Source organism: Esox lucius, chromosome 24, assembly GCF_011004845.1.
Source record: "Esox lucius isolate fEsoLuc1 chromosome 24, fEsoLuc1.pri, whole genome shotgun sequence".
NCBI classification, from domain to species: domain Eukaryota; kingdom Metazoa; phylum Chordata; class Actinopteri; order Esociformes; family Esocidae; genus Esox; species Esox lucius.
The window spans coordinates 23,245,897-23,273,605 of record NC_047592.1 but is presented as its reverse complement, the minus strand read 5'-3'; the positions used below and the strand labels follow the sequence as shown (position 1 = coordinate 23,273,605).

General features: G+C 42.5%; 1 protein-coding gene across 3 annotated transcripts; it reads right to left on the bottom strand.

The window, feature by feature from the left end:
- Nucleotides 1-127: 127 nt before the first annotated feature.
- On the bottom strand, nucleotides 128-27,215 carry tdrd7b (tudor domain containing 7 b). Of its 3 annotated transcripts, none has more exons than XM_029117974.2 (19): nucleotides 27,066-27,215; nucleotides 25,586-25,798; nucleotides 25,048-25,237; nucleotides 18,435-18,648; nucleotides 15,984-16,063; nucleotides 11,771-12,018; nucleotides 10,752-11,380; nucleotides 10,298-10,493; nucleotides 10,025-10,136; nucleotides 9,639-9,841; nucleotides 8,870-9,004; nucleotides 7,890-7,973; nucleotides 7,340-7,474; nucleotides 6,135-6,248; nucleotides 5,782-5,933; nucleotides 4,453-4,682; nucleotides 4,092-4,275; nucleotides 3,591-3,751; nucleotides 128-2,303 (listed from the first exon to the last, which is right to left on the bottom strand). In XM_029117974.2, exons 2-19 carry the CDS (start codon nucleotides 25,796-25,798, stop codon nucleotides 2,092-2,094), a joined length of 3,492 nt encoding a protein of 1,163 aa, XP_028973807.2. In that variant the 5' UTR covers nucleotides 27,066-27,215; the 3' UTR covers nucleotides 128-2,091. The 3 variants fall into 3 exon arrangements, with proteins under 3 accessions (XP_028973807.2, XP_028973808.2, XP_028973809.2); XM_029117975.2 differs by having other exon boundaries at nucleotides 2,092-2,303; nucleotides 25,048-25,192; XM_029117976.2 differs by lacking the exons at nucleotides 25,048-25,237; nucleotides 25,586-25,798; nucleotides 27,066-27,215 and adding an exon at nucleotides 21,054-21,425 and having other exon boundaries at nucleotides 2,092-2,303.
- Nucleotides 27,216-27,709: the final 494 nt, after the last annotated feature.

Genomic DNA, 27,709 nt, shown 5'->3' with positions numbered 1-27,709 from the left:
GCAGGTCAGATTTGAACCCACGTTGAAGTGTGTTGTGTGTACTGGAGGTTGTTGCTTACATCAACTGACCACCATAAGCCCACCAGTCTTAGTTTTATAAGTACAAAATAAAGACTTGACAAAGTAAAAGCATCCTTTTGTTAACTTTATTCCTAAAACTTTTTACATACTCTATGCAGTTTACCTCAAGGCTAAACAAAAATAACCCTTAAGCTGATATAGCCCTCTCCCCTAGTGTTTTGCCAACTCCATAAGAAAAAAGGAGCAATCGAATTGACCTGACAGCACAATCAGATCTGGAACCAGGCTAGAATTACTTTGTTTTCAGTGAAACTCCTGCCAACGGGAAGGCAGAGTATTGTTAGGTAATCTCTACCACTGGTAAGCATACAGTGTATTATCACAGGGTTTCTGAAACCTCTCCTTAGGACTTCCCTGTGATTTCAAATGTTGGTTTTAACTCTAAACTGGCATTCCTTATTAAATTAGTCAAATAATAATCAAGCCTTGGACTAACTGCATCAGGTATGCCACTTAGTTTAAAACAAACATTCAAAGCCTTTGGAAGGGTCCGAGGAGAAATTTGAAAAAACGTTGACTTGTCAAACTTTGTGCAAGCAATTCATCCAAACATCCCAAATATCATGCAGTTTTTTCGGGCCAGGAGGTTTTCCCAACCCACATGACCTGATCAGGAACAACTTCAGTAAATCTGAATACTGTACTAGTAACCCCCAAAATGTTCTTAGTCAGGTAACGTGGTCAAAAAACTCCTGGTCTTTAAAAATACTGTATCTACAGATATGTCTTTTTGTCAGCCACAGATTCAACACATTTTTAATAAATTAAAACCAAACTAATTCACATGCTAAAAGAAATAAGAAATAATCATGGCTTTCTGGCGCCATCAATTCACCAGAGGGAATTCATCTTAAAGAGTGGGTTCAGCAATTTTCACATTAGTACTCATTAGTTTCCATACCTTGAAAGGAGTCAATGGATGAAATTAACACAACCATTTTTCATATTTTGTAAATGTGACATCATATTCAAATGAACAATCCTGATAAATGGCCTCAAACTGTCACTTTGCCTTAATTAACAACTGTCTCTGACAATTTGAACTTTTTCTTGTCCATGATGAAGCTACATTTTCACATAGCTTTTTTCAGATTGAAATGAACAGACCTCGGTAAAGAAAAAAATACCACAACCAAAAGATTTGAAAAAGCCTTAAGACGCAAGGGTTAATTGACTTCTGTCTCTGATAAGTTAAGTCCTTTTTGTGTGTGTTTTCAATAAACCATATTATTTACCACAGAGTATACATCACTTTTCGTAATTCTTTATAGAACTGGAGGAATGGATATTCAACACGTCGACACAGTAACGGAAGCTATCAGACATAGTTGGAGTTTCCCTAACTCTTTGTAGCCTGTGTTGTACATTATTTCTCTCCGCAATCAGAATCAGTATCACCTTAATTTGTGAAGTACATTTACATATACTCAGATTTTAACTTGGTGTAGAGATGTAAAGTAAGTACAACCCAGTCAGAAGAGTGTAACACTACAAACTCAGTGTTTGACAGTCAAAGAACAGAATTTTGTCAAATGTAGATATTTTGGCTGAAAGTACAATATTTGCTACAAAGACTGAGAAACCCACCCCAATATCAGGGATAGATATTCAACAGCTTATTATGAGAACCTCTTGCTGTGGCAAAGCTTTAAAGTACATCAGCACGATGGTGATATTATTGAGCATTTGATCAAAATATCATGCCATGCTGTGAGCGAGCAAGTGCTGTGTCAGCCCACTCTCAAGCACAACGCAACAAGTCCAAGTCACATGTCTCCTAATAGGCTCCCGACATTCTCCTGTAGCAACGCCTACAATCGTTCTGGTATCTCATAGCAACGGCCATTCATAGCAATGTCCGCGGCAACGTCCAGGTTCCAACTACACTTAAGGTATCCAAAACAAATGTATAAACATAAATGTATTAACATTTATTTTGGATAGGCCTATTTAGTTGCTATAACCAGCACTCTAGATACATTGTTGTGCACAGGGTTTATCCAACTACACTTAGGTAAGTTCGTCAGCAAACTCAGCCATGATGTCATGCACCCAGATGTCCCTCTCTTCCTGCGAGGTGTCGACCAGGAAGACGGTCAACTTCCTGTCCCAAGGGTGATGCGCTTCCTGCACGGCCTCCAGCTGGGCCACCAAAGGCTTCTTTTCTACGTGGTTCCGGAATACGATGGAAGCTTCCTCCGACCACTGCCTCTGCTTCACTCCTATTGGTTTAAACAGAATGTCTGTCAATAACCTCTTTAAAAAAATTTTTTAAACACATTCTGATCATCAGCTGTTGTCAAACAATTGTGAGCATCTGTCTTTTCCTTAGTAGTTGAAGGAAATAAATAGTGTAGAGTGGAGTAACCCTAACCAAATGTAATCGCGTGACAAAAAATTAAGGAAGAGGGCATAAATTAATCCTGTGTGTAAAGGACAAAATAAAATGGAAAAATATATTTCTCTCCAATTTGGTGAAATCCAATTTGTAACTTAAATCTCAGCAACTGCCAGCTGACTCAATGTGGAGATATGTGTCTTCTAAACCTGTTCTTACCAAGCTAATTGCACAACCATGCAATAAATCCCCAGATTGCTACCTTGATTGACCTCACATCCAAGGTGGTGCTAGGAGTTGCTATAGCCCCACAAAGCAAGGCACCCCGATTTGATCACAAACCCCCCCATCAGTGGGATCCCTGGGCAAATCTAAGAGCTGGATTGGAAACCTGGTCTCCCATTGTCTGGGACTTTACAGTGAAAATATCATTGCACTATTCAGAGGCCCCATAAATTGATAAATCCTAAGAATGTTTTTGTTCGGTTATGTATAAAAGTCTCAACCTAGCATGAATGTGTCATTCCTGTGTGGGCTAACATGGTCAAAATGTTAACCCCAAGTCGTGCAAATGTAGTAGTTTTTTTCCTTCCCAGGTGTGATACAAAGGATTATAAATGGGATATAACAAGTCCTGGCCTGTGTTTAAGTTTGAATTTAAGTTTGTTATGTATTGAATTTCTAAAATCATTAGAAGACAAAAAAGTGATTGTTACTCTGTTGAATTCTGTTGAAGAAATAAAGCTAGGAATGGTTTTAGATTTTAAGAATAATAAATCGTATATACAATAACTGTATTTTTTTTTTAGCAGCACAATGACACCAGTTTTTAGCAGACGTCTCAAATAACTGAGCTTGCTAGCGTGAATTTGTGAATGTTGCTGCCTTACTAACAACATCATATATTTACACAATTTATTGTCACTATAGCATACTTTTTTCCACTGCATTTTGGACACAGTCTATGTTAATCATGGCCAGAAGAGGTCTTCATTTGTCAAGGACTTGTATTAATTGAATCATCAGAACATTGATGTGCTTATGAGTTAGGGACATAAAATCTGAAGAGTACCGACTTTGCTAAAACGTGGTCGACTTTGTTTAATTCAAGTGCTCGTTGGCACTTTAAATTGCAGTATACTGTTTTTGGGTACAACACTTCCTTAGTTACCTGCAAGCTGTGCAGTGATGCCCTGAAAGGGTAGTTGTCGGAACTCCTGGATGAGGGGGCGGAGCTGAGTGCCGCTGACCAGTTCGTGTTTACCATAGTCCAGCTCATAGACAGACACCAGACTGTTGGTCAACACCCCCTTCACCAATACACGGTGCCAGCTGGGAGGGTTAGAGGTCAAGGAATTCATTTAACCAAGATGTAAGTTGATTCCAGTTCATTCTCAGCATGGTTTCTCAAATAAACTAGGTGACTAACATCACAGATGTTTGATGAATGAAGTCAGATTATCCTACTAGAAATCCTACTTTGTAAATATGCTTGCTTCTTTGATTCATTCTATTTTTCTGCATTGAAACTAGGTAGATACCTGTTCATATAAAAATATCCAAAGGCAAAACAACAGCAGAAAAAAAATTTCAACTTTGCCCAAAAACAAACTCCCACAACCTTCCTGGCTGTTCCACAACAAGAAACCGACTCTCCACTCTTTTCACTCACTTGTTCTCCACTTTAGCGGCATATATCTGGTTCTTCTCCACTTTGAGGGGTTTCTCCTCGGTCTTGTTGTAGTACAGAATCATCTCTCCCATCAAAACCACCAGCTTGTACATATCTCTCCAGGGCTGTAGAACAAAATGTCCCGGATGGCAAGCCACTGATACGTAAATGTCCATGTTATGACCTACAGACGAGACACAGGTGGACGTTTCAGCATTATGATAAGCAAAAAAAAAAGATTTTATATTAAATTTTTATTGCTTCCTAACAACACACCCATCTACAAGCATGATAGGAGGAGGGGGAGCGTAACAGAAGATAAGCAAAGGTAATTTAAGTATCTATAAGATGTGTCTCTGACCTGCAGGTGGAAGGTCCAGCAGAGGGGGTAACTTGAAAGGAGGGGTGGGGGAGGGGGGAGGGGGAGTCCCAGGAGGGGTGCTTGTCCCCCCCGTTGGCCTAGGTCCCGAGCCAGAGTGGGCGCGTCGTAGCTGTGGCTTGGTGCCGTTGGAACTGGGGGTGGTGCTGGTGGATGTCTTGGGGGTGGAGGTGAGGGTGGCAGTGGAGGCACAGATGGAGGCCTTGGAAGAGCTGTGAAAAGAGAAAATACCATAAACTCTGCTGTCATAGACACGTTAAAATGTTGGGCATAAACTCTGCTGTCACTGACATGTTAAAATGTTGGGCATAAAATCTGCTGTCATAGACACGTTATAATGTTGGGCATAAATTCTGCTGTCATAGGCGTTAAAATGTTGGGCATAAACTCTGCTGTCATAGACGTTAAAATGTTGGGCATAAACACTGCTGTCATAGACATGTTGTAATGTTGGGCATAAACTCTGCTGTCATAGACGTTAAAATGTTGGGCATAAACACTGCTGTCATAGACGTTAAAATGTTGGGCATAAACACTGCTGTCATAGACATGTTGTAATGTTGGGCATAAACTCTGCTGTCATAGACGTTAAAATTTTGGGCATAAACTCTGCTGTCATAGACACGTTATAATGTTGGGCATAAACTCTGCTGTCATAGAAGTTAAAATGTTGGGCATAAACTCTGCTGTCATAGACGTTAAAATGTTGGGCATGAACTCTGCTGTCATAGACATGTTAAAATGTTGGGCATAAACTCTGCTGTCAAATGTTGGGCTCCTAAATGGCATACACAGCTGTGTAATTGCAGCCGGGAGTTCAAATCCTATTCTCACAATACTGACGTCGCAAATTGGCTCAGCAAAGTCTGTGATTGGTGTTGAACAAGTTGGCTTGTTTTGTCATAGCAACTCCATGTGGTAGGTTGGGGGCCTGCAAGCTCAAGTTCATCTAAACTTATAGAGATGTGCTTATAGAGATGCCCAGCCAAAAAACTCAAAGAGCAAGCAACAACAACAAGTGGATGCACTCATGCAATGACTAGTTGGGTGTGCACTGTAACAAGAATGGTTTGGCTCTATGCTTCAGAAAACTCAGGCATTCAGCTCTCTCGAGCCGGCCAGTAGCTGCTGTGGTGAGACAAAGCCATGAGTGCAAATGAACATTAAAAGAATTTGGAGGGGAGATACATATTTAATTTTTGTAAAAAAAAAAAATGTATATATATATCCAAAGCCTACGAGAAAGCTGAGTTGGCACAGCTGCAGGAAATCTAGAAATCGGGAATGGATTAAGTATAATTTCATCTCTACCTGTGACTGCTTAGGAAGACATCTCCTCTGTGTTTGAAGAGGTCGGAGGCGGCCATTTGCCGGTTGAGGCTCCTCACTGGATCATGGAAGTTCTTGTCCGTGTACAGGTAGACGTGGACGACACTGCGCTTGGTCTCGTCCAGTTTGGCGATCTGTGTAGGAGTAGAGAGAGAGAAAGACAGACAGAGAAAATGTGTCAACTTGAGAAGACGTCCACTCGAACCTTCGAAGGAAATTATGAAACGGTTATGGGGATCTCCGCCCAAAGACTGTCTCAAGTGTAGATATACAACAGCTGTTTGTGCATGGTCATGTTTGTGAATTTGTCTGCTTGGGTGTGTGAATGTAGGCACCTTCATGCTACAGTCAGTAGAGTTGAGCACGGCGTCTCTGAGCCACTGCACAGCATCAGGGGTCCAGGAGCCCACGCCACTCACTGCCAGGTCAGCCAGACAACACTTCACCGCCTAGAGAGAGAGTACTGCACATCAGAATACATTACCCAGACAACACTTCACCGCCTGGAGAGAGTACTGCACATCAAAATACATTACTCAGACAACACTTCACCGCCTAGAGAGAGAGTACTGCACATCAGAATACATTACCCAGACAACACTTCACCGCCTAGAGAGAGAGTACTGCACATCAGAATACATTACCCAGACAACACTTCACCGCCTGGAGAGAGTACTGCACATCAAAATACATTACTCAGACAACACTTCACCGCCTAGAGAGAGAGTACTGCACATCAGAATACATTACCCAGACAACACTTCACCGCCTAGAGAGAGAGTACTGCACATCAGAATACATTACCCAGACAACACTTCACCGCCTGGAGAGAGTACTGCACATCAGAATACATTACCCAGACAACACTTCACCGCCTGGAGAGAGAGTACTACACATCAGACTACATTACCCAGACAACATTTCACCGCCTGGAGAGAGTACTGCACATCAGAATACATTACCCAGACAACACTTCACTGCCTGGAGAGAGAGTACTGCACATCAGACTACATTACCCAGCATTTACTCTAGAGAGACTGCCGTATAGCTGAATTCCAATCATTAAGTTTTTAGGCCCTAAGCCCTTGCTGTTTTCCCTCAGGGGAATCCCTCATTGAAAGTGGATGCAGTCTGGCATTTTAGTGCCAGTTAATGCCAGTTCACACAAACATCCCCTTTAACCCTTAATTTAAGTTGAGGGCACAGGTAGTTAGTTAGCTTACTCCAATCATCACTCTCCCTTGCTTGGGTAAGTGCTCTCGCAAGTACACTAGGATGGGATGACACAAAATGTCATTCAGGGGCCGAGGGCTGTAAGCTTCGCATTCGAACTCTGGCCAGTGACTACTGCCATCACCCAGACAACAGTTAACAACAGTTGTAATCTCCAGAACACACCTCACGTTCATGTTACACCACTTTAGCACAGGTGTCAGAATACTTTGTTTTAGTAGACATTCTGGTTATACACTCATAAACACACCTGTCCGCCCGCCCGCCCGCCCACAACACACTCTCCTCTGCCCACTCGTGTGCTGACCTGTGGTGGGATTTTGATGAGATCACGCAGGAAAGGGGGCGGGACTTCCCTGAGCTCAAAGACCTCCACTGAAGCCTGGACCCCTAAGTCAATGAAGAGGATGTCTAAGACCCGGCTCCCGTGGAGATTGGTGATCTGAGTAGAAAACGGCAAGAGACATAATATCATCCTGGCTGAAAGGAGCCCTGTTGAAATGTTGTCTCACTATGACTAACCAGTTCACATTTTACCACCATTTTCCAGGGTGTCCTGTGATCGATGAAGGTGATAAAAACCTCAAAGACAACGGTTCAAAGTGTAGAAATAATTTTTATTTAGATGTGGCTAGCTACTTGTATCTGCATATTAGTCATTGAATAAATGCTCTTAATCAGATCAATTTACAGGATAACTGGAGTTGTGCCTTGTTCAAGGGAGCACCTAGAGATGTTCTTACCTTATTGGCATGGTGATTTCTGGCAGAACGCTCTAGAACTCTAGGATTTCCGCCACTCCCATTAGAGCTACCTGTCTGTTTAAGATTTGTATAGTTTGAAGTAATCCATCTCACCTCAACACGTGACCATTTGCCTTTGTAGCGCGCTAGACAGCTTTTACCACAGAACGGTCGGGAAACCAGGAACTCAGATGTCACCTAACAAAAACACACAAAAGATGATGTCATCAATAAGGGACAGGATTCTGTCATTAACCATGGACAGACACAGGAGAAGAAACATTCATTACTTCGAAATGCAACGTGTTCAAATTAAACATAATATTGCCATGTTTTTGAAACTAAACAAGATGATGTGGACGGGTGAATTTGGATGTTTTGGGTCAAAGACAATATTTTGTATTGCAACAATAAACCAGGACAATAACTGAATTCTGGATAAAGTATGTCACCTGTAAAAACCTGCCATTGATGTATATACATCTGTGTCTGTATTTTATATATGTGAAATAAGCTGAACATGTCGACCTGTCTCAGTGAATGGTAACTGGGGACGACAGTGGAAAGAAGTATGTGGACAGAACGTCAGTACTAGTAGATCAGTTCCAGTGTCATGTGGTCAGATTAAGTAGCCTGTGCCTTAACCCCAGATTATGGTTCTTAATCTCAATCTGGAAACAACTATGTCTGATACTGTGCCTCCTAAGAAAATAAGGAAACGAATGTCCCAGGCACTAGCAGGCACAAGCACACACATACACACACACAAACAAACACGCACATTTTATTACCTGTATTCTCGTGAGGATCCAAAAATGAATTCCCAATTATAATTTTTTGACAATTCAGAATACAGAAATATTGTTGGCAGGCGACATATACAAACGCCTGAAATAATCAAGGTTGTAAACACAATGAAGTCCAAAAATCTTTCTCACAACTCTAAATACAACACTCAAAAAATGAACGCTTACACTAATCCTAACTTCTAACCCTAATGCCTACACTATACCTTAATCTTAACTTTTAAATTAAAATATACTTTTTTTCTTGTAGGGACCGGCTAACACGCACACACACACATGCACTGGTACCTGTGAGTGGAAGTAGGCTTCTGTTTTCTCCAGTATCTCAGTGAGTTTGGCCAAACCTCTAGATGGAAGCTGGCAGTAGATTGTCCCATCTGAACATACGCTTCTCACCGCCACGTTCATATAGGCACTGTTAACCTTCAAGGGAAAACAGAAGCATGGCTGACAGGGACAACTACTTTCCTCATTTAAACACATTATGGTGAAGTATGGCGTCTGGGAATTTGTTCAATGGTGTTAATTAAATGCAGAAATTGGTCAGATTTGACATCCCCAACAAATAAAGCAGGGCTCCCTATTGAACCAATTGATGTACGGTCAGTGACAAAAACATTTTGCTATTACTATAGTGAATTTCATTCAATTACAATAAATCATTAACTCAAGGGATGCAAGATGGCAAGATGCATGATTTACTTCTAAATGGACCAGTGCTGTCAAGATATGGTGTGTGACTAGCTGACATATGGACAGAAACAATCCTCTGCTGATATCACTGGGAACAACGAACATCAATGGAAGACATTGATTAGTGCAGTATGAATATTAATTAATGTTTTCAACTCACTGACAGCAAATAATGACGATTGTAGGTAGCTGGCCAGAGGTTTTTTGTTTTCTTTTTGTATCCATTATTTGAACAGGTAAGGATGACAAAGAACAGAAAGAACCTGGGAGCAACTGCCTTGCTCAGGAACAGAATGACAGATAATTATCATTTCTGTTCTACTCTGCTGTACTTGGCTCTACTCAACTATGACGGTTAACCTACCTGTAGGGGGCTGGCCAGGGTTTTGTCCTGCAGGGCTTTGACACAGGCGGCGTTGATGTTGACATCATCATCCTGCGACGTGTCATACAGCACAACCAATGGGGTCTGCGCTCTCTCAAGGATTTCAGCCAATAGGATCTTGCCGCTGGCCATGGACTCAAACCTCTTCAGAACAGCAGGCTCCTGACAGAAAGGCTCCAGTCCTGGACCCAACAGACAATGAAGAAAATAAGATCCCACCCTCCCACTGCCAAACAACTTGATCAGATCCAGTCTGTTGAAGAAAATAAGATCCCACCCTCCCGCTGCCAAACAACTTGATCAGATCCAGTCTGTTGTAACCTCATGATGTTTGAAACATGACTGAGAATTCGATACAGACTCACCAGCCAATTTACACTTGGTGGCCTGGAAAGGCAGCTTGTAAAACCTCTCATGCAGCTCAAACAATTTGGCCTTGCTGATGACTTCGGAAAACCCATGATCCACATAGTAAACCTACAAAACATGCAAAAACATACAAAAACCCTGAAAACGGTGGAGAAGCTATCTATTTTCTTAAAATACACTGTCGTCTTATTGTCAAACCATTAACATGGTAACAAACATCTTCAATATGAAGAGAAATAGAAACCTCCTAGCTTTATTCATTTCCTAACCTTGACCTTGTCGGCCGTGACCTCTGTGACCTGTGCTCGTAGTATTTCCTCCTCCTCCTCGGCCCTGACAGCCGCCAGTTGACCCGAGGTCGGAGAGGTCAACGGTGTGCAGCTACTATTGTTTTGGCCACAATAGAACTCTCTCATCTGGTCCTCGAGTGTCTCCTGGGCCTGGGAATACCCTTCTCCTATGTATCTGGGTGAAATGAACACACACACACATAGAAAGAAAGCAAGAAAAGACAAAGAGCATGAGCCCATTTCATGGGATGGCAAGTTAATTTCCTCCGTGAGTCAACCCATTTCATTTATTTTCAGTGCTGCAAGTCTACCTCAAATGGCAAAAAGGGGCATAGTCAACAAACCAAGCCCGATTCATAATCCACCCTAACCTGACTGTACCCATCACCCAAATCACTGCCATGACTGCCGGCGGCGATATATTTCACGATACCTGAGTATGACTCCGTTGGTGTTCGTAGCCTCAACCACCAGCACGGAGGGGTACTCCTCCCTGGGAATGAGGAGAGGGGGGACAGCCTGGGTGCTGAGCCTCCTCCCCACCTCCTCTCTGGCCCTCCGCTCCTCCGCCGACTCCCTCCGGTTGCAGTTCTCGTCCTCCGTGCTCCTCTTGTACAGGATGGCCCGCTTGGGGTTGTCCGGCATGGGGTAGTCGACGGTGCAGAAGTCGGAGAGGAGGGACAGGTTGTCCAGGACGTGCTCGGGCAGTTTGACCTTGTACGTGTCCAGGTAGAGCTTGGGTAAGGCATGGGCCCAGAGGCCGTTGCTGTACTTCACAAGGAGCTCCCCGAGCTTCTGCTTCAGGTCGGGGGAGAGGGAGGAGGGGGAGGCCGGCGGACTGGGTGAGGAGGAGGGGGGCGTGAGGGGGAGGGGGCTGGTGGCGGTGCCTGGGAGCACGGAGGAGGACTTGGTCTGGGGCTCGGTGCCTGCAGACGGGGTGAAGGGGGCGGATGTAGGCGACAGGACTCTGGTGGGGACGGGGGGCGTGGTTGTTGTTTGGATCTGCTCCTTGGTCGGGTACAGGAGTAACTCGTTGGGGTTGCTGCTACACGGCTTCTCTACCTGGAACAGACAAGGAGGGAAATTATTCAGATAAACAGAATGAAGAAGAACCCAATAATACCATCAGAATACTGGTGATATCATGTCTTGTAATAGAACATTCTCATCACACGCTATGCAGCTACTGGGAAAAACCAGAATCTAACCAAGTGTTTCACAACAGAATCCTCAAAACAAATTCTGCAGTTAACTTAAAACCAACTATTTTTTATTTTATTTCCCCACTCATCCATCTATAAAGCATAAACATTGCTGAAAATATATTTGAAAAATATGTATACGTATACAGTAAATACACAATTAAGGCAACCACCCGAGGATTTACCCATTTACTAAATTATTCAAATACATAACAGCGTACAAGGAAAACCAACTTGAATGTATACATACGGTGCAGATGTGTGTCCAGTTCTCCAGGTCTTTCAGTGCTTCGCTAGGCAGGTCCTGTTTGTAAAGCTCTCTGTAGAGCTGAGGCAACTTGGATACCCAGAAACCATTACTGTACTTGTTCAGCACCTCTCTGAGACGGCCCTGCACCTGCTGGGTGTTGTAGTTCCCACCGACAGACGGGTTGTAATCTTTGGGGGAGTGATGTGGCTTGGGCTTCCCAGAACTGATCTCGTTGAGGTTGGAGGGAGCTGACCGAGAAGGCCGGAATATTATTTTTTAAAAAGATTTAGAAAATCGCAGATTCATCAAAGTGCTCAAAAAGTAATGGCAATGGAAATACATAATTTTATACCTTGATTACACTGAGACAAGTCTCAGAGCCCCTTCAGTGTAAGGTTGCCATATATGGGGACCCTATTTTAATTTTCAATTCATTCTGATACAGTATCTCACAAAAGTGGGTACACCCCTCACATTTTTGTAAATACTTGAATATATCTTTTCATGTGACAATACTGAAGAAATGACACTTTTCTACTATGTAAAGTAGTGAGTGTACAGCTTGTATAACAGTGTACATTTGCTGTCCCCTCAAAATAACACAACACACAGCCATTAATGTCTAAACCGCTAGCAACAAAAGTGAGTACATACCCGATTGCAAAAAAGTTGGGACACTGTACAAATTGTGAGTAAAAAAGGAATGGAATAATTTACAAATCTCATAAACTTATATTTAATTCACAATAGAATATAGATAACATATCGAATGTTCAAAGTGAGACATTTTGTAATGTCATGCCAAATATTGGCTCATTTTGGATTTCATGAGAGCTACACATTCCAAAAATGTTGGGACAGGTAGCAATAAGAGGCCGGAAAAGTTAAATGTACAGATAAGGAACAGCTGGAGGACTAATGTGCAACTTATTATGTCAATTAACAACATGATTGGGTATAAAAAGAGCCTCTCAGAGTGGCAGTGTCTCTCAGAAGTCAAGATGGGCAGAGGATCACCAATTCCCCCAATGCTGCGGCGAAAAATAGTGGACCAATATCAGAAAGGAGTTTCTCAGAGAAAAACTGCTAAACGTTTAAAATTATCATCATCTAGAGTGCATAATATCATCCAAAGATTCAGAGAATCTGGAACAATCTATGTGCGTAAGGGTCAAGGCCGGAAAACCATACTGGATGCCTGTGATCTTTGGGCCTTCAGACGGCACTACATCACATACAGGAATGATACTGTAATGGAAATCACGACATGGGCTCAGGAATACTTCCAGAAAACATTGTCGGTGAACACAATCCACTGTGCCATTTGCCGTTGCCGGCTAAAACTCTATAGGTCAAAAAAGAAGCCGTATCTAAACAAGATCCAGAAGCGCTGGCATTTCCTCTGGGCCAAGGATAATTTAAAATGGACTGTGGCAAAGTGGAAAATTTGGTGGAGAGTTTGAAGTTCATTTTGGAAAACTGGGACTAAAGAGGACAAGGACAACCCAAGTTGTTATCAGCACTCAGTTCAGAAGCCTGCATCTCTGATGGTATGGGGTTGCATGAGTGCGTGTGGCATGGGCAGCCTACACATCTGGAAAGGCACCATCAATGCTGACAGTTATATCCAAGTTCTAGAACAACATATGCTTCCATCCAGATGTCGTCTCTTTCAGGGAAGACCTTAGATTTTCCAACATAACAATGCCAGACCACATACTGCATCAATTACAATGTCATGGCTGCATAGGATCTGGGTACTGAAATGGCCAGCCTGCAGTCCAGATCTTTCACCCATAGAAAACATTTGGCGCATCATAAAGAGTAGACCTAAGACAGTTGAACAACTAGAAGCCTGTATTAGACAAGAATGGGACAACATTCCTATTCATAAACTTGAGCAACTTGTCTCCTCAGTCCCCAGACGTTTGCAGTCTGTTATAAAAAGAAGATGGGATGCCACACAATGGTAAACATGGCCTTGTCCCAACTTTGTTGAGATGTGTTGATGCTATGAAATTTTAAATCAACTTATTTTTCCCTTAAAGTGATACATTTTCTCAGTTTAAACATTTGATATGTCATCTATATTGTATTCTGAATAAAGTATTGAAATTTGAAACTTCCACATCATTGCATTCTGGTTTTATTCACAATTGTACAGTGTCCCAACTTTTTTGGAATCGGGTTTGTACACCCCTAAGAGAAAATGTCCAAATTGGGCTCAAAGTGTCAATATTTTGTGTGGCCACCATCATTTTCCAGGACTGCCTTAACCCCCTTGGGCATAGAGTTCACCAGAGCTTCACAGGTTGCTACTGGAGTACTCTTCCACTCCTCCAGGACGACATCACAGAGCTGGTGGATGTTAGAGACCTTGCGCTCCTCCACCTTCTGTTTGAGGATGCCCCACAGATGCTCAATAGGGTTTAGGTCTGGAAATATGCTTGGCCAGTCCATCACCTTTACCCTCAGCTTCTTTAGCAAGGCAATGGTCGTCTTGGAGTTGTGTTTGGGGTCATGACCCAGACCATGACACTCCCACCACAATGCTTGACTGTAGGCACTCATATGTCTATTTCCAAAAGACAACCTCTGGATATGCACTTAGCACGTGCACTCAACTTCTTTGGTCGACCATGGCGAGGCCTGTTCTGAGTGGAATCTGTCCTGTTAAACCGCTGTATGGTCTTGGCCACCGTGCTGCAGCTCCGTTTCAGGGTCTTGGCAATCTTCTTATAGCCTAGGCCACAGGTGTCAAACCGGTTCCACGGAGGGCCGAGTGTCTGCAGGTTTTCGCTCTCACCTTGTACCTGATTGATTAATGAGTTCACTAATTGGTTAATTTCTACCCCCACCTGGTTGTTCAGGTCTGACCTGGGAACCAATTTAAAGGAAAACCCAAAGACCTGCAGACACTCGGCCCTCCGTGGAACCGGTTTGACACCCCTGGCCTAGGCCATCTTTATGTAGAGCAACAATTCTTTTTTTCAGATCCTCAGAGAGTTCTTTGCCATGAGGTGGCATGTTGAACTTCGTGACCAGTATGAGGGAGTGTGAGAGCGATAACACCAAATTTAACACACCTGCTCTCCATTCACACCTGAGACCTTGTAACACTAACGAGTCACATGACACCGGGGAGGGGAAATTGCTAATTGGGCCCAATTTGGACATTTTCACTTAGGGGTGTACTCACTTTTATTGCCAGCGTTTTAGACATTAATGGCTGTTGAGTTATTTTGAGGGAACAGCGATATGTACACTGTTATACAAGCTACAAGCTGTACACTAATTTCGACTGTAGCAAACTGTTATTTCTTCAGTGTTGTCACATGAAAAGATATACTAAAATATTTTACTAAAATGTGAGGTGTGTAATCACTTTTGTGAGATCCTGTATCTGAACAACAGCCCCTAGCCGCAAAAAGAGGGCGTCTGCTGACAGCAGAGTATCTCGCCATTCCAATGGTGGCTTCTAATCTCTGGTGTGGCTTACCACCTTGGACACCTACACATTTGCCATTACATTTAACCATTTGCACCCCCCCCCCCCAAAATAAAGCAGAAATTCCAAAAACACAGCAATTAACATGTTCATTATATGTGTTGTGTTTGAGGTCTTTTTCTCTGTCAGGGAGGTACAGCTGGCTTGATTTCAACGGTTAACTGACAGTAAGTAAAGTTCAGTTCTGTAGGTAGTACAGTTGGAATCATCTTCAGTTCACTGGCATTAAAGGGGTTAACTGAATCATGGGAATACTTAGGAACCAGTTACTTCTAATATCTTTTTTGTTGTCGCTGAATTTACCATTCACCACAAAAAATCTATTTTTGTGGAAAATATATAAAGCCAGCACCTGGCAACTATCACTTTCTCCAGAAATAATGTGTTGCAAGATAGTTTTGCGGCTGAGAAGCCCACTCTCTAATGTAGAAAGTTATGTTTTAGTAGTCCAAAATTTAAAGCAAGCATACAATGTTCTTGCTTTGAGACATGTTGTGTTTAATGGACAGTCAAGTATTGGAGGGGTCAGTTATGGCTGTGTTAATGACTGTTTTAAGAGGGTCTGCGTCCTGGAAAGATGACAGATTTAAAGACTCCTCTCTGTATGAGGAAGCACATTCCGGATTAGAACGTGGAAGTGCCATGCTGTGTGGACCTTGAAAGCGCCAGGATATAAAACGAAACCTTTTACAGAGGCCTACTTACGGCTGTTCTGGGTGTTCCTGGAGAGGTGAGCATGCACTTCCTTCTGGAACCGTGACGGGAGGGTCATCCTTTTGTCTGACCTAGAAAGAAAAACAGAAAGAAAAATAAGAATTGACTTGGACATATTTCTGGTGTATCATTCAAATACAGGGAGTCTAAACAGACACTTTAGGACCAGTGAAAGACAAAGGGAAAAAACTCCAATCCATTGACATATTTTTAGCAATTAATGCTTTATTGATAGAGAAAATGGGGGAAAATAGATGAGAGATTTTGGGCTAAAACAGACGTGGACCGGATTTGAACCGGAGCCACAGCTATATGTGCGCTGGTGGTAGAGGCTTAGGACGCGCACATTCCTTTTCATTAATATAAGCTTTGGTGGAAGAATCCAGCGAAGATAGAATCAGTCAAGTCAGGCAGTGCTAGACTGGCCTACAATGTTCTCTACTGATCTCTATGGTACAAAAACTATAGTCTGTGCTCTAGAGTTTCATATTCATATAGAAAAAGAAAAATCCCTTGAACAGTTATGCCCATTTAAGTTCGGGAGCTGAGCTAGGAATTATATTTCTATAGATGTCCTAAATGTATACAGGGCTACCCATAATACTCTCTGATGGGTCTCCATCTCTGAATTACCTTAATGCAAGCATACAGCAATTACAAATGAGTTCACCGGGCAGAATAGTACTGATGCAATTTGGGACCATATCCAGGAAAAACACCATCAGTCTTTTTACTGATGGCTAGTACGTAACACTGAGAAGTAACTGTGACTAAAATCTACATTCAACTGGTACAGACAGAGATGTTATAAAGCAAGGATAGGTAGTAACAACTACTAATAAATATGTTTAGCCGTAACAGCGCAGGCAGCTAAGCCAAAGCCGGACACACTTCACACAGCCTGTGACACACAAAATGTGAGAGACCCCACGCAAAATCTAATTCCATCAATCTGTGACTTGACAATAGCCAAGAGATCAGTGACGGCACACAACAGGCTGCAACCCTCCAGATTTTCCTTCGCATTGTAGATAGAAGCGTGCGTCTGTGGTGTGTGTGTGTGTGGTGGGGGGGGTATTAGTGCCGTGTGTACATGTCTGTGTGCACTCCCACCACGCTGCTCTGTGCTCTATCTACATTCGAGGGCATCAGATGAAGTGGACAGGCTTTGCCCGTACAGATATGCTGATTCATTGGGCTGTCGATCTGTTGTAGAATAGGAAAGGGATTAGCCTGCCTTGTCCCCACTCTTTCAGCCACGCCGGCTGGACTCTGCTGCGTTCCATTGTTTGGCGACAGAGCGCCACTGATATACAAAACAGAGAGTCGTGGTGAGGTCAGTTGTTTTCATTAGCTAGCTGCCGGGGACCAGATTGTCCCTGAATAGCGAGAGAGGTGTTGGTGAGGTTGGGTGGGGTGGGGGAGTGGGGGCAAAAGAGAGAAGGAACGAGGGAGAGAGGGAAAGAGAGAGGCTGCTGCAACTCTGGTGCCAATGCTGAATAAGCACAGAGGGAGGGAAGAGAGAGGGATGGATGGAGGGAGGAAAAAGAGGGCAGGGGGGAGAGGAAGGGCTGGCCCCAGGATCCATCCAGTGGCTTCCAGTGCCATTCATTCGCGGTGCTATTCTCATTCAGCTCATGCACCAAGGAAGAGAGAAAAAAAACTGAGGAGAAAAGACAGAAAGAAGAAATGGAGACAGAAATGTAGAAAGAGGAGGCTGACTGAGAGAAACAATCCTTGTTATTTTCTTCTGTGGGCATCATAGATTCTTAGCTAGTCATGAAACCAAAGTTCCCCAGCCCTCAAAGTGACGGTAACGATATCAAGTCAAAGGGATCATTCCAAACAAGGCGAAGAACTCTGACCAAGTACAGCATGACACCATATAAAGCAAGGAAATTCAGGGGATCAAGAAAGACCCTCTTGTTTTTAGTTCATTGAGAGTCTTTCTAGAGTAGAGAAAGGCAAGTTGACAGTTTTTGTCAAAGTAGATGTTTGGGTGGTTGGAACATAATTGTAATTACAACAAGGAATTTTAACACTGCAAATTAACCACAGATTAATACAATGAGTTTGTACTTTATTTGCAGGAATGCTTACAGACAGATTTCCAAAATTAAACTCACTTAGGCCTTTTTAAATTGGCAGGACAGTCTTTTCTGACCAAAATCAAACATTTGGGGCACCTGTTGCCTATCCCGTTCAACAGTGACAGATACAACATGTTTCCAATCCTATTCTACAGGGACAGATACAATATGCGTATATACCAAACAGGGTATAGGTATTTACACCACTGTCTGTCTATTTATCTGTCTATTCACTTTCACAGGGTTTTCCTTTGTTTTCCAATTTCACTCCTTTGTGTCTTGTGTAGAATGAGTAATATAATCTAATATAATCTAAGTCATGGCAACATGGTTTCCACCAATCACCACTCACCTCTCTGAGGGCACAGAGGACTTCCTGGGGGTAGGGTTGTTCTGATTAGTTGGTTTGTTCTGGTTGGAGCTCTGATTGGTCTTCCCCTCTGATTGGGTGTCCCTCATGTCCCTCCCCTGTCTGAAGTCATGTTGGCCCACTGACCGGCCTCCTCCTCCTCGCCCCCCACCACGACCTCTATGATCTGGCTGTCTCAGGGAAGTTCTTGGCTTGGCTGGGGAGGAGATAAACAAGGCAAGGATGAGGATGACAGGAAATTCACAATACAAATACACAAATACACAAATACACATATACACAAAAACACACACTATACACATATACACGTAGTCACACATACGCAAACACACAAATACACAAGAATATACAATACCAGTAAAAAATGTGGAATAACCTACTCATTCAATGGTATTTCTTTAGTTTTTACTATTTTCTAAATTGCCAAATAATAGTTAAAACATCAAAACTATGAAATAACACATATAGAATCATGTAGTAACCAAAAATTGTTAAACAAATCAAAATACATTAATATTTAAGATTCTTCAAAGTAGACACCTTTTGCCTTAAAGACAGCTTTGCATAATCTTGGATAATTCTATCAACCAGTCTCATGAACTAGTTGCCTCATATACATTTCCAACAGTCTTAAAGGAATTCTAACATTTGCTGGCTGCTTTTCCTCCAGACTGTGGTACAATTAATCCCAAAACATCTCAATGAGGTTGAGTTGGGTGATTGTGGAGGCCAGGTTATCTGATGCAGCTCTCCTTATTGGTCAAATAGCCCTTACACAGCCTGCAGCCTGTTTTAGCTCATGGACTTTTGTAAAAACAAAAGATAGTCCTACTAAGCGCAAATCAGATGGGATAGCATATCGCTGCAGAGTGCCTTGAATTCTAAATAAATCAGACAGTGTCACGGGCAAAGCAGCCCCATACCATCACACCTCCTCATCCAAGCTTCACAGTGGAAAAATACATTCATACAATCTCCTCTGAACAGTTGATGTTGAGATGTGTCTGTTACTTGAACTCAGTGAAGCATTTAATTGCCGATTTCTGAGGTAGGTAACTCTAATGGTCCTCTTCAGCAAAGGGACTTCCTTTTCTTCTGGCGTTCTTCATCATAGTGCTTGATGTTTTTTGCGACTCCACTTAAACAAACATTCAAAGTTTTTGAAATGTTCCAGGTTTACTGACCTTCATATCTTAAAGTATTGATGGAATGTTGATATGGACTACGACAGTACAAACATAAGGATGATTTTCTGTATACCCACATCACCTTCTCACAAAATATTTAATTAATTGAAATGCATTCCAGGTGACTACTTCATGAAGTTGGCTGATAGAAGGCAAAATGTATGAAAAGCTGTCATCAAGGCAAATACAGTTTGATTTGTTTAACACTTTTTTAATTTATACAGTGCATGATTCCATATGAGTTATTTCATAGTTTTGATGTCTTAACTATTATCCTACAATGTGCAAAATATCTAAACTTAATACCCACCTGAGTAGGTGTGTCCCAACTTCTGACCAGTACAAATACCCATACACTTAAAAAACACACAAATACACAAACTATTTTTATAACCATCTAAATCAATTCTGAATCTTGATGTGCATTTCATGTTTTTTTCATTGAGACCCTCTAATCAGGAACTGCATTTCATTATCAAGTAGAGGAGAAAACCAGCAGTAATATGAAACTCATTTGAAATACCCCTGAGATACACACATACGCAAAGCCTGCATGCACGCATTCACAAACACACACACGCGCGATGCACTCATCTACAAAAAGTCAGTTGGCAAATTGAGAGAATACAGCCAGACAAGATATAGAAGATGGGCTGTCTGCATATCTTCAAGTTAATCAGAAAAGCCAATTCAGTAATACTGTTATGGTACATCACAACAATGTAATTAGTGTGCCTTTTCATACTCTATGTCATACATTCTAGGCCACAGGGCTACGAATGTATAACTTAAAGCAAAACTGTCACATCATTAAAACCTCCAGAGTCATCATCAGGATAGTGATGACAGCATAGCTTTTTAATGTGCTCAGTCATGACATGGTCATACTCTTTTTTTCACCAAGCTCTGATTGGATGCCACATAGTTGTTGAATCACTGTGCAGCGCTAACTTGACATTGTTCCCATTCGGGGGGCCTACTGATTAAGACCTTTGTGCTGGTAACCAAAAAGGTTGCTGGATTGAATCCCAGGCTAATCATCTGGCGTTAAGCCCTTGAGCAAGGCAGTTCACCCTAATTGCTGTAGGCTTCCATAAACAATGGCTGATCCATTGGCTGTTTGAAACAGCACCAATATAGAACAACCTTAATTATTGTTGAGCTAGTTCCAGCATCACCCAACCCCGATCCAGAGACTTCTATTTACATTGTAGAGGCTCCGAGCCAAACCAACCCTAGAATAACGTCATCGGCTTTACATGACATCATTAGCACAACCCAGCTGACATGACATCACACAATAGAGAGCGCGGCTCAGACACACCTCACCGCACAGAGCTTCTCAGCCTGTCTTCTCCTCCCTCTCTGCACCTCTCATCCTCCCTGCCACACCTCTGCAGGACCTTATACTCACCAAAGCCTTCCTCTCTGTGAAAACAAGCTACGGCGGCAGCCTGCTCTCCTGGCAGATAGAGGCTGTGGCTACAGCTAATTACGGCGCGCCGGTCCGTCTCGAACGCAAACCCGCCGTCTGAGGCTAGGTGAGGCGACACCGGCGGTGGCGAGACAGAGGCGGCAGGCGCGGCGGGAACAGCGGCACCGGGGTCCCAGAGAAGCCTTGTGTTCAATTTCAGGAGGGTTTAATGATCCTAGCTTTGATTGGCCCCCCTCGCTCCGGAGATGCGAAGCAAGAGAGAGAGGCAGGAAGAGAGAGGCTGCTGCTTTGGCATGCGGATCAGCAGCTCGCTCCTTGCTACTAAATCTGCTGTTCACAGCCGCGATGAGACAGCATGACTTTCTCTCCTTCTCCTCCTCCTTCTGGCCCCTCACTGGATCTCCCTCTTTCTACCTAACACTCTCCACATTCCTCTCTCTCTCTCCAGCTCTCTCCAGCTCTCTCCATCCTTTTCTCTCCATCCTTTTCTCTCCATCCTTTTCTCAGCCTGATCAAACGACTTCTCCTTCCCGCCCCCTTTCTATACTACATCATTTTTCTTTTTTTCACTATTGTTGAGGAATTCAAATCTAACAAGGGAACACCCCAGGTAGCACAGCGGTCTAGGACACTCTCTTGGAGTAAAAAGGTTTGAGCCTTGACTGAGCCGTTACTTGTGGTAGGGAAGCCCCACCGCAATGCAAACTGGCCGGCATCCCCAGGGGTGCGAGGAGGCCTGTCTTAGTGCTTTTAGCCACTACACTCAGATGCCTTGTAACGTTACCTGAGGTGGTCAGGTGAGTGAGCATGCCCCAACACATGTTGACAGTTGTTACTTCCCATGTAGAAGATTGGTGGAGAAAAAAAACGGAAAGGCTCGGTGAATTCGCTGTTGCAATGAGACAGTGCCATAGAAACAACTGGAAATGGGGTAAAATATATCCTTTAGACCTAGCAAGAATCTAGCAAGGTTGTCGCTACATCAAGTGTATTGTATTTGTGTGGGTAGCTTTTATTCTTGGCATCCCTGGTACAGCCTTGCCCCGCTAGGGAACAGGCGAAATAGGCCAGTCATCTGCTTACCTGTACACGCCAGAGGTGTAACTGGAACAACTCATCAAAGTACTAAAGTGTGAACATCTGAAAGAACTTGCTGACACCACACTGTTATCGACTGTAATCATGGAAAGAACATTGTGGAAAGAATATAGAACAACATTTCTAAGCTGAAAAGCTATTTTTGGACATAGCGTAACTGCCTTGTTCTATATTAACATCCTGTCACAAATTCAACAGACAAGTTCAAGTGTCAGTGTAGCTTGACAACAGTGGATTGTATTCTATTGTAATCTGGATTGAATCCAAAAGGGGGCATTCCATAGAATCTGAACACATACAGTGCGTTCTGGAAAGTATTCCTGACCCCTTCCCTTATCCCGTTACAGTCTCAATCTAAAACGGATTCCCAAATTTGTTTTCCACATTAATCTAAACACAATACCCCAAAATGACCCAGCAAAACCAGATACTTTGTACTTCGTTGAAGCACCTTTGGTAGCGATTACAGCCTCAAGTCGTCTTGGGTATGATCCAACGAGCTTAGCACACCAATATTTTGGGGGTTTCTCACATTCTTCTCTGCAGATCCACTGAAGCTCAGTCAGGTTGGATTTGGAACGTCACTGAACAGCCATTTTCAGGTCTCCAGAGATGTTTAATTGGGTTCAAGTCCGGGCTAAGGCTAGGCCATTCAAGGACATTCACAGACTTGTCCCGAAGCCACTCCTGCATTGTCTTGTCTTTGCACTTTGTGTCGTTACTTTGTTGGAAGTTGAACCTATTCCCCAGTCGGAGATCCTAAGAGCTCTGGAGGTTTTCATCAAGGATTTGTCTGTCCTTTACTCTGTTCATCTTTTCCTAGATACTTACTAGTCTCGCAGTCCCTGCGTCTGAAAAAATCCCCCACACTGTTATGCTGTCCTATTAAGGAAGGTATTGGCCAGGTGATGAAAGGGGCCTGGTTTCCTCCAAACATCACGCTTTTCAGGCCTGATTTCATCTGACCATAGAATGTTGTTTTTCATGATCTGAAAGTACTTAAGGCACCTTTTGGCCAACTTCAAACAGGCTGTCATGTGCCTTTTGCTGAGGAGTGGCTTCAGTATGGTCACAAAACCATAAAGGCCTGATTGATGGAAAGCTTTACAGATGGTTGTCATTCTGAAAGCTTCTCCCATCTCCACACAGAAACTCTGGACCTCTGTCAGAGTGATCACTGGGTTCTTGATCACCAAGTCTCTTCCCCCCCGACTCTAGGAAGAATGTTGGTGGTTCCGAACCTTTCTGTTAACAATGGTTGAGGCCATTGTGTTCTTGAGGACTTTCAATGCAGCAGAAATGTGTTGGTACCCTTCACCAGATCTGTGCCTTGACACAATCCTGTTTCAGAGCTCTACGACAATTTCTTCAACCTCATTCAGCACATGACTTGAGATAAAATAAGTGCAGGAAGAGACAAATTGCACATTAAACTATGTTAATCAAAATGTATGGGTTAATAAGTCTTGTTCCATTAAAGTAGACTATCCCAGATGTCCCAAACAGCTCTTTTGACTAAAAATGGAACTGGAACTGTTTGCCTGAAATTAGAAGCACCGGAACGCTGTTCTGGACCGTTCTGGCCCAAGTCAAGCAGTGACCTCATTGTATGGTTTTTGCTATGATGTACTGTAAATTGTGGGACCTTATACACACATGTATGCCTTTCCAAATCATGTCCAATCAATTAAATTTAGCACAGGTGACTCCAATCAACTCAAGGATGAACAATGGAAACAGGATGCAACTGATCTCAATTTCGTGCGCCATAGAAAACGGTCTACAATAAGGCTGTAACGTAACACAAAATGTGGAAGTATAGTTTTCTGAATTCAGTGCACAGCAACACCTGGTGTCCATACAATGTGTGTGACTAGCAGTGACTAGTTGTGCTCGGTCTCTGTGGTAATTCTGACTCCTGCCACCATAATCATGGATGTACACTTTGAAAAGCATTCTCCCCAGCATGCATGTGTCCCAGTGATGACACTGGTTAAGCGAGCAGTGGTTAGAATCAGAATGGCTTGGTACAAACTTCAGAGGGTACACCACAAGTTGCAAACCACTGGTAAGTCTGAACAACAGAATGGCCAGGTTACAGTTTCACTAAAAAGTACTTAAAAAACTTTTAGAGTTTTGGAACAAAGTCTTATTGACAGATGAGACAAAGATTTACCTGGAGAGAGAAAAGGAACTGCCCATTACCAAAGCATATCACCTCATCTGTGAAACATGATGAAAGTCAGGTGACACGTCACAAGAATTCTATTGTGCAGGATGACGCTGTGTTGTTCGGTGCATTTGACAATAAACCTTGAAACTAATGTTGTGTTATGTTTTAGCATGTATGGCTGCAACTGGAACTGGCTAACTTATCTTCATTGATAATATGATGGTTGAAGGCTTAATTATGCAGCATAAACATAAAAAATGTATCCAGTACAGGCCTGGCAGAGCATCACCAGGGAAGATACCCAGCATCAGGTGATGCCTGTGGGTTGCAGACTTCAGACAGTCCTTGACTGCTTAATTGTACATAATGTTAATCTGCCAAAATACTTATTGTAACTTACAATGCGGGGACTATGTACAAAATGCACTGACATTTCTAAATATTGTATCTGATATGGATGAAAATGACCTCAAATCAAAACTGACAATGTGTACATCCAAAGTGCTGGAATCCAAAGACCAAAAAAAACAGTTACACTTTCCAGTTCAAGATATCCAGAAGCTACCTAACCCCAACCCTAACCCTAACCCTAACCCTACCCAAAACAATACCACCCCTGACGGTACACTGTTTTTAATTCCAGCCACACACACTCAGAACACACATACACACACACACAATCAGAACCCACACACACCCTACCGTTGAGGACCAGAGGGGCGGCAGGTTTCACCCTCATCTGACAGTTGACCATCTGAGGTCGTCCAGTCTTCCTAGAGGTCCGCTGCCGAGCAACCAGCTTTGCAACGTGGGCCGTCTCGCCGGAGCGCGAGGCGAAACAAACCACCTGAGGGGGAGAGCAGGGAGGGACGCACATAAACACAACACCCCCCCACACACACACACACACACTCATTAACAAGCACACACATTAACAAGCACAGACGAGCAATGTATATACAACACACGGCAAACTCATTAGCTCACACCTGCTGGACGGTAATTGTGAAGCATTGCTGCGTTAACTGTTGTCTTGTGTTAAACTATGTGTTGTAGTGAATAAGTGTAATACGTTTCATCCCTAGTGATTGACTAGAGATAATGGATAGTTCGAACAACTTTCTATGTGTGTTTCCATCTATCTGTCTATCCGTCCATGATCTATACATCTCTGTTTGTCTGAGTATGAATGTGTGAGAGAGCGTGTGTAAGCCTCTCTGAGTGCTGTTTGTCTTCTCACCTCCCCGGAGCGAGTACGTTCAATTCGGACCACCGAGGGCATGCTGTGCAGAAGGGTATCCAGGTTTTCGTGACCCATCTGTTTATGAGGGATCTGTTCACCAGTCAGATTCTTGTATTCAGACTGGAGGCGGGACAAAGTCACCCCGGGTCCACTCATATTGCCCGTCAGCACCTCCCTTAACATCTTCTTCACCAGCTCCACATCTGCCATCTAAATGACAAAACCGAGGAATTAAAATATTTAAATAACTACTTTTGGTTTATTTTAAGTCCAACGAAGGACAAAATACTTAAATGTGTCATTAGCATGGTAAAACCAACCTGATAGCCATGTTCACAATTGTATTTATATTAATGGTGAATGGAGCAATAAGGCTGTTTCCATCAGGCTACGCTGAGGTAAATGGAAGAGATGTGACTAAGTTCTAATAGAGTTTTATATTACAGCATAAATAAATTGGTAATAAAACTATAATAGTATCATAACAGTAATCTGGAAAAAGTTTTATGACAATAACATTTTGTTCACTGAATTGAGAACAGATTATCAAAGTAGGATCATTCAACAGTGTTACTGGTGTAAGAACAAAATCCTACCAAAAAATTTAAACAAATTGTAATTCCAATTTTTTTAAGCTTTATTAATTTAACTTACCTACAATAACATCTCATAAACTGAATTTAAACGATTGTAAATATAGAAAGATGTTTCAAATTATTATAGTAAATATGTATGTATCTCATGTTGAGCAAATTACATTTCACCCAAATAGTTTTGATTTGAAACGCCCAAATCCATGATGCGGAATTTGCAGGGGCGGCAGTTTGTTATTGCATCGAATACACAACGTGCCGTTGTTTTCCCAGGTGGTTTAAGTGATAATTTCAGTGATTCCATTAAATCTTAATAAAGAAATACGTTCAACCAACTTTCCTTTTAGAGACGGGCTGGCCAACCGTTGTGAAGCTATATGCTCGGCTACTTTAAATAGAACAAATTTACTAAATAGATCTGGAGATGTAGGTCTAAACACAATAGAAATAAGATGAAAACCATGAAAGTGTTTATAACAGGATAGTACGCGTATAGCGTGCGTCTCTCAGGAATTCTCGGCATAGAATAGAGCACAACGGGTGACGTAATCTGTCACATCTACTGTCCACACCCTCCCTGCCAACGAAGCATTGGTTGTGCTTTAAATGCGGACATAAAAAATTTTAAAAAATCTATTGACCTATTTAGATAAATTGAGCTGTAAAATGAAATCTAAATAACTGCAACTGTCACAAATATGCCCTAAGCAACGATGCGCTCCACCGAGTTCCGTAAACTACTCCTGTCACTTCATGGGACACTTACGGAGACGCTCAACAAATAGAGTAAGTGTATCTCAGAAACAAAACTTACAATCACATGAACGATTTTGTTTGTGTAAGGAGTTAATTCATTAAAGTTATTCCAGCCAAATCACTCTTACCTTGCTGGGAAGGAATAGAGGGGATGATGACCGGGTTAACTTTTTCGCAACCTGTTTGTCACTCCCGAAGAGAATGTCCGTCGCGCTTACAAGCTCTCCCCCCTGTGGGTTCACTCATACAATGCTGCGGCCGTTCGAGCCAAAACCGTCTCCCAGTCCGCGCGGTAGTTGGTGGTAACCGCATCTCATCCGTAATGTGATTGGCCAGTTTCGCACGGTCTGGTGCTAACTCGGTGAAAGCGCAAGTGAAACAACAAATAGGCAGACGCTGTAAACCTTCGTCTAGTCCATAATGATTTATTAGATGTGACATTTAATCTAGGCTAGCTGGTTGAATGTCTTGACGGAATTTCTATAATAATTTAAAATCATTGCAGGCTATGCAACTATGAAAGGTTGGTGTCTACAATATTTATATTATCTCCCAATGTACTGTTGATGGCTTCAGATAGAATAGACCGTTCCTGGAATACACTGCTCCATTAGATTAAGTTAAATTTAACCTAATTCCATTTCTCACATAGTTTTGCCTTCCTTCCGGAATGTACTGCAGTCTCTCCTTAATCAGATGTTTAAATAACTGTTCATTTGAAAGGCTTGTTGCACTGTAACCGATTTTATTTCATTTTTTGTTTGTAACAATG

What these genes read in the sequence shown, in the direction of transcription:
- tdrd7b (XM_029117974.2), bottom strand. Translation starts at nt 25,798, where the DNA reads ATGGCAGATGTGGAGCTGGTGAAGAAGATGTTAAGGGAGGTGCTGACG. An exon ending in AACGTACTCGCTCCGGGGAG is followed by an intron (nt 25,238 to 25,585) that starts GTGAGAAGACAA and finishes GTGTGTGTGTGG; the next exon opens with GGGGGTGTTGTGTTTATGTG. An exon ending in GTCTTCCTAAGCAGTCACAG is followed by an intron (nt 4,683 to 5,781) that starts GTAGAGATGAAA and finishes CTCTTTTCACAG; the next exon opens with CTCTTCCAAGGCCTCCATCT.